This window comes from Anopheles aquasalis, chromosome 2 (genome assembly GCF_943734665.1).
Source record: "Anopheles aquasalis chromosome 2, idAnoAquaMG_Q_19, whole genome shotgun sequence".
Taxonomy (NCBI): Eukaryota; Metazoa; Arthropoda; class Insecta; order Diptera; family Culicidae; genus Anopheles; species Anopheles aquasalis.
The window spans coordinates 23205001-23212500 of NC_064877.1; the positions used below are offsets into that span (position 1 = coordinate 23205001).

The 7500-nt window shown below is 51.7% G+C and overlaps 1 protein-coding gene across 2 annotated transcripts in view; it reads left to right on the top strand.

Annotated features, from left to right (window-relative positions):
* Window positions 1-606: 606 nt before the first annotated feature.
* LOC126569187 (uncharacterized) overlaps window positions 607-7500 on the top strand; it is an 11687-nt gene continuing 4793 nt past the window's right edge. Inside the window, exon 1 of one of the 2 annotated variants that reach the window (XM_050226112.1) lies at window positions 607-728. Coding sequence is in view for 1 of the 2 variants with exons in the window: in XM_050226111.1 (XP_050082068.1) it covers window positions 7113-7118 (6 nt within the window). In the remaining variant the exon portion in view is untranslated. Of the gene's footprint in view, window positions 729-6832; window positions 7119-7500 lie in introns of those variants that run through there. The other variant, XM_050226111.1, reaches the window with a different exon arrangement.

Sequence of the window (7500 nt, forward strand, 5' to 3'; positions counted from 1 at the left end):
CTTCTCCTTCTCCCTCGATCTTACGCTCGCAAAGGAGTTGGGCTATTGACCGCCGCTGCGTTCTAATCCAAAAATTCTTGTTTTCTTCTTTGGCGGCGTGCATGTTGGGCCGGCGGTTTGCAACGAGAAGATCTAGTGCTCCTCGGACCCAAGCCGCGTTTTACATCCGCATTTTTTATGAGGTAAGTTTTCGGGGCCACCTTCCATAACCACGTGTACACCGTGTTTGGTCGGAAGCATTTCGGGTCAACGCATCTGCTGACGAAGCGCTTGAACGCGTTGTTTGTGGTGAAGGTAGGGGTGACGGTAGCGGTGGTGGCGTTGAGTTTTACCATTTCGCGTGCGCCTTGCCTTGAGCAACGGAAAAAGCGGATGCGCTGTGGCGTGTGCTTGGCGTGCGTGCGTACGTGCGAACCGGTGTGTTGGTGAGCTCGCGTTCTACGGTAGAAAGAGATGTCTGCAAGGAACCGCCATGCGTGCGAGTGAAATGAGCTGCACAGACGCGTAACTGTGTGCGTGATGGTTTGGTGCTAGGTGTGTGCGTGTAATGTGCGCTTTACGCGCCGCGCTTTTGGTCCGAGTGGCGGCGAAACGCGGCGGGAGAAACAAAAGTGGCCTGCTGCGATAAGGTTCCGTGGCGTGCGTGTGTGCATCGATGCCCCCTTTGCTCGGCGCGAATTCTGTTCTGTCCGTGTCCGTGACACGCGTGCGTTTCTTCACGATATAACGTAAGTCGCTGTGTGGTGTTCCCGTGAAAACATCTTATGCGCGTCGCCCAAAGCTTAGCCTCCCGCCCGTTTCCGTATGGTGCTGGTACCCCCGCCGGGGTACCTTTCCTCGGAGATCCGTCCGTTCGCTTGGTAGCAGCGCGGCGCACATTTTTCCTCTCCGCTGTGTTTGCGCTTCTTTTTGTTCTTCTTTGTTTGGGTCGTCGTGGCCATCCTCCACGAGAGAGAGAAGCATAGGAAGAGAGTGAAAGAGTGAGAGATGTGTATGCTTTTTTCTGTTTTTGGAGAATTTTCGTCGCTTTTCGTGGGGTAGTGAGGAGCCGCTGCCATCTCTTCTCTCGTTGAATGCATCCATAAAGGGCTAAATTGCGGTCGCCAACACTCTCGTTGGCAACGCAAAATCCAGCGCTTGTTGATGCGTAAGCGCGAACAAGAGAGCGAGAGAGAAGTGTGCGTTGTTGGGAGCAAGAAAAGTGACGCTGGAATGTGCGTGCCCATCATCGTCCGGTGACCAAATATCGTGGAACAATTGAAAATATTAATTGTCCCTCCTGCAGGGGGTGGCACATTTTCCGCGCAAATTTTCCTTCACGACCAGAATCCCACCAGCAGGCGGTGACGACGGCATAGAAGAGAATCCGATGCCCCAGTGAGAGCGTGCTGAAGTGTGTGTGTGTGAGAGAGAGAGAGAGAGAGAGAGAGAGAGAGAGAGAGAGCTAACCGAGCGACGGCGGCGACGGCGGCTGTTTGCGTTCAAGGCGGCCGCGTCTTGCGGATTCGCTCCCTGTCTGAATTCGCTTTCCTTGCTTCTCGGGATCCAAGGAGTTTCTAGAAAATCAGAAAATAATGGCGTTTCTCGGCGGAAAGCAGACGTGCGTGATGTGTGCTGAAAATTCCGACTGGTAGAGGTAGGACCACTTGCCAAGTTCGAACCAAACGTGGGGGGTAAAAGTGTGCGTCCATCAGTGTGCGTCGGTCCTTTTTTCCTTCCGTAGGTTGAGCCGATCGAACTTGTGATTTGAAGAAAACTACGCCCTAGCCCCTACACGAGGCGCAAAAACACGGACCTCCGGTCACCCCGGGGACCTGTCTGCCGTAAAAGGAAAGGAGAGAAAAAAGAAAGCGAAGCGCCAAGACGGCGGCGTGCCGCGTGCGCCGCGCTGCCGCCCAACGTCGGCGGCGCCGGCAGCGAGAAATTCACAGTGGTGTGCGTGCGTGCGTCCGGTACTGCGTTGCTCGTCCGTGAGTTCGCGAAAGAACCCTTCTCAGCGGTGTGGCCAAGATTCGATATCATCATCCGCAGCAGACGGGGCAGGCTGGTTCACCTTTCTTGGGGTTTCGCACGGTGATGATGCCACGGTTGGATGGCGCTTAAGAAGATGAAGAGTACGGGAACGTAAGCACAACGGGCGTCGGTGATAAACGGAAAATGTTCGGAAGAGACGGGCAGGAAGTGCGTACCAGAAACGGGAATTGTGAAGCAACCGGTGGAAAAGTGGAGGTGCACCAGAGGGAGATAGTGGCGGCACCGGCGGCCAGATAGTGTAATCTTGTTTAGAAAATAACAAATGGACTGGGTGGTGCTGATGGACCTCATCTCGCATGAAAGTGAATACTAGATTCCGTGTAAAGCTCTCGGTCGCACCCATCATGTACGTGGATGATCTAGAGCTTAAGCAAGCAGGTTGCAGGAGAAGGGGGTTTGTGGGGGTCTCGGTGAATCATCCCCTGGTTCGGTGGGAGGCTCGTTCGCTTGCCACCAGCTTGCACCCCACGTTTTAGTTAACGAGAATGTGTTAATTGGATCATACGACAGTCAGCCAGCTAGTGTGTACCGTGGCATACCCGAAGTGGAATCAAAGCAGGCCAACTGAAGGAGCTGTAGGAGCTGGAATGTCCAGTCTAGAATCGATGTTTCGTTTTCCTTCTTTCATGTGTTCCAAATCAGCATAATGGTGACCTGAAATGAGTCCCGCTGGGAACATACAATCATCTCCGAAATTGGGTCATTCCACGGTAGTCCTCTGGTCGTGTCCTTAATGTCCACAATAAAGGGACATCACCCCCCAGCAACGATGGCAACGTATCCAGGAAAATGGACGGAAATTCAATTAATTTAATTAAACATTCAAGTCGCCAGACCGAAAATCGATGAGAATCGGGCTTCCCCGGCGATTTCTGGAAAAGTATGGTGTGTAGTGCAAGCGCGCGTGTGTCTGTGTTGGAAAGGGTTTGCTCCTTGTTTGGTCGTGTAGTAGCCGCAGCCCCGCGAATCTTGCTGCTGGCCGCCTGTGACCGCACAGAAGGAAGGAAGTTGGTCTGATATGGATGGCCTCTCGCATTGCAGGCGCCGCTTAACTCTTGACTGACAAGTTGGCGCGCTCGGCTATTCGCGGATTGTTCAACCATGACGTAAACTTCCTTTGTGGCCCTTGTACTGAATAGGTGAACATTGCTCTGGCGAGGTCGCCCCCATCATTATGGTCTGAGATGGAGCTTGAGAGTCGTGTGGAATGTGTGACCCCGACATACATACGCCGTTTCCTTTCCTGCTACCGGTTGTGTATGGCATTTCGTTTTAGTGTTGCGATTGCATAAACTTATCGCTCTCGATGGTTGTCGCCAAGCCAGGCATATGATGACCGACCGACCGACCGACCGACCGAGCTCCCCGGCTAATAACTCACGTGGCATGTTGAGCAACAACTCGACGGCGCAGGTGTGTCTCCCACAACGCACCCCGCCCGCGCATTGACCCTAGAACCCTCCAGAATCGGGCCGGCAGGCGAGCCTCTCTGAATACCAAACCCAATAAACAACACACGCACACACATGCACGCACAATGTGGCTTGTATGTTCTCCCTGGGGAAAGGAGGGATCAGAGGGAGACCATGCTTGGAATTGCTCACTTTGCGTTGCGTGGCCTTCTTGTGCCGCAAGAATTGGCCAAGTCAAAACAGGCAGCAGCAACAGGAGCCGAGGAGAGGCAGTGCAAGGTGGTGTTTTTGTCCAAAATCTCTGTTCTGGCGAGGCGTTGATTTTTTTTATTGTGTCTGTATGTGTGCACGCGCACGGCATCAGCGGCTACTATGGTGTAGAATGTTATGCGGCGATCTCCCCCCCGAAAAAGAGTTGATGCGGCGGTGAGCCCCACGAGAGACGAATTGCTGGGAGAGGTAGAATTGGGAAATTTCTTGGGTGAATGTTCGCATTATCACCTCGTATACAAACACATCCAACTCTGAATTTACGTGTGGAGAGACCGGGTTATCCTCACACAACGATGGCGCTGTGCGGCATGATCTCATTCCAGTCCGGCACCATCATCATCACTGACCAAAACGGGCCGACGTAGGAAATCAATCTTCAAGGCCAACGGATAACCCCGCGATATAGTTATAGATTTTTGTGAGGATATTCTAATGAGTCTTCTCTTTCTGTTGCTGTTTTCCACATTTTCTATCAAACCGATCGCAGCCGCCTGCTGTGCTAGGAAATGAGAGCATCCGTTGGGAGAATGTTTTGAGGCAACAATCGAGTTGCTGAGGTGATTTGTTTCTCCATCACGGTTTCCGGTGTTCGCCCACGAATTGAACCACGAACGGAACGAAAATGATGTACAAAAACCCCATATTTTCGGTAACTGGCTCTCTTACCACCCGCGAACATTGTCGCCGGCACACCACACCATCCACAAGTAGTAGCTTCCTCGTTGTCCACGGCGTCGTTTGCGCTTCTGGGTCGAGAAATGCTTTTAAAAATAACGCTTTCGGGAGCAGCTACTTGAACGCTGAACGCTAGTTTCTGCTTTTTATAGCCGACGAACACATTGCATAGCGCGGCTTATTTTTAAACAAAAAAAGAAAACTGAAGGAAAAACGAGAATCGACTTACTCTCGCTACACCTCGCGTGCACTTGTGTATGATTTGAATAGGAACCGCGATCCGGCCGTATATCGTCGTCGTCGAAGGGACGGTTTTGGTTGGGAACACGACCGACGAATCTGATGAGTAGGAGCGAGGAAGCCATCCAACCATAAGGCACTGTTGGGAAGTATCTTTTCCCATGGGAGAACAGCAAAGTGAAGGAAAGCTGCTGGCTAGCTTATCGTGCTACTTATCGAGAATCAGGAACAAGAATATGGTTTCATCTCCTCATCTAGACCACAGCCAATCATAGGACTGCTGTTTGTCACATCAATGACTTGAATGACTGTAGCTTTTGGCCAGTTTTGTTCCGCTTTGAGTATTCTTTCGGTGCGGGAACAGATAGCGACACCAGCATAATTGTGCCGCTCGGTACAGAGCCATCATGAACCCTCATTCACCGCCATAACTTGTGGGTAGCACGAGGAATTAAGCTCGACCATGAATCATCACTGCGTCAATCGTGTTCTGATGAGGGGATATTACCATCCATTTAATAATTAAATGTATGACGTCAACGATAGTGGTTCTGTTCGAATGTTCTGGTAACTTAACAACGTCCAACGTCGACAAATGGTGTCGGTTTTCATCTGCAAAGTAAACAACTATGGCTATTCCGGTTTCGTATTCCGTATTGCATTTTGTTGAATCATTTCTGCTTTACGGTAAAGCTTGTTTTCATCCCTTTATCGATGAGATCCACTTTGTTCAGCGATCTCTCTCCGTATCATTAAAACATATTGCCCCTCTCGCAGCATAATTACGCACTCGAAACCATCATCGCATCGCTTTACCTTCACCAGTAGTGTATCACCTTCGGCGGGCTTCAAGACGATGCAACGGTCCCCGTGAGTTGTGCTGCGTACGTTTGACCCTCGTTGTTGGAGACCCTCCGGGAGTGTAGGAACGAAGGGAAAGTAGATCGCACTCCACCAGAGCGGGGTGCAGCTGCAAACGATGTAAACAACGACGATCGGTGGAAAGCGGATTGCGTGTAATCGTTGCTGCTATGCGTGCTCCAGAGGAGGTGGATAAGGGTTAAACCCCCATGCTATTTACATCACCATTTACCTGGCCTCCTCTCGACCTGCTGCTGAAAGACTTGGTGCTCGCACATTCCACGTCTGGAGGGGTATTGATGCTCTCTCTCTCTCATGCTCACTCGATCAAGTTGCGTCACCTACCCGAGATCTCATTTGCCTGCTGCTGCTCGCAACCATCGTCGAGATGACCACCTCCGATCATGCTTTACACCGCGTGAGCAGCATGTTTCTCGATGATTCACTTGTGCTGCGTGAGAGGAGAATACCTGTCCTCTCCTACGGTGGTCGAGTCAAGAGAGAGCATCCCCTATCCCGTTCGCTCTCGATCGCGACGATCGCAGCGCTACATTTGGCGCCTTTTTCTGTTGGAGCTCGTATCGCCGCCGCCCCCAGCAAAGGGGGGATGGACACGAAAGATGTCGTTTTGTCGTCGTCGTCGTCGTCGTGGAACGGTGTAGCCAAGATACGATATCGGGTTCGTGTGGCTAGGACCAACACCCTGCCATATGGTATCATCGTTTAGTTCTTCTCCTCTAGCAACACACATAGACACACCCCTGTATGCTGGGCTGGGTGTAATCAACAGCAAACCATGGTCATGCGCTCAACCGAAACCCGATAAGACAGCGCAATGAATCAGATAAAGTAACGACTCGTGTACGCGTATGTCATGCTCTATGCGCGACCCAGTACACGATAGCAAGCACAAGGGGATGTTGGTTTCCTCCATTGATGCTCGACGCATGTTCAACGTTACTCGCATCTTTATTATCCAATGGTATTTTTTCATTATTGTGTGGTCAGTGAACGTGATCACCTATTTAAAACGTGCAGCTCCCATCCCAGTTGTTGTGCTGTTACTAGTGTGCACCGTTTGATCGTGGTGCGCCCTTCTCGTGATCACACATTGCACTTGATCATCACACTCTTGCTGTCTCTGCATCGCGCATGCTAGTGTGCATATGTGTGCATCGGAGAGCTAGCTCCGCGCAGTTGCAGCTGTGAATCCGCCCCATTAGCACACTTCCAACGGGTCGGTGTGTCTGTCCGCGCACTATGGCGTGATCGCGCTCGCGCGAGAGAGAGAAAGAGAGCATCGACACCCACAGCTGCAGATTGAGCTTGACCGTCGCTGCGGCCAGACCAGCCCGCGGCGCACGTTTCAGTTTCTGTAGATGGTGTACGTTCTCCTCGCTGTGCAGTATTGTGGTGTCCATTGTATCTCGCGGTGCATCGATGCACGACGGCGTTTGTGGCGCGATCAGTTTCAAAGTGTCCATTTTCGGGAGGTCACCAGTCTCAGCCTGTGTGTCACTGTGATTCCTGTAGAAGGTTCAGCCCCGAAAAAAAAAAGGTTACAGAGGGGCAGTACGGAGTCGTGTGCTCCGGGCAGAGTCGCTTAAGACGCTAGAAATGATGGTGAGAGCGAAGTGTTTTTGAATGTTTAAATATATCCCGCGACGCCGAGTGCATCCCTTCCGTGTGTTTGTTGGGTTTTTGGGTTGGTGTGGGGAGGAAGAGCACGCCAAAGTGGGTGGTGGTATTTATAAACTTTCACCCAGGAACGCCAGTTACCCGCATGCCAGCCAGCCAGCCAGCCAGCCAGCCAGCGCCAACTGTTCTCGCAGTCGACGTCGCAAGTCCTCTTCCTGGTTGCTGTGGCGACGCATTGATGGTTGGAGAAGAATTGAGTCATTGCACGACTGTTCTCTTGGTGCCATGATAAGCACCCCCAGTGTTGACCTCCATCATCGTGTCTATTGTTTCTCACAAACCCCTGGCGGTTTCTGGTTTCAGATTG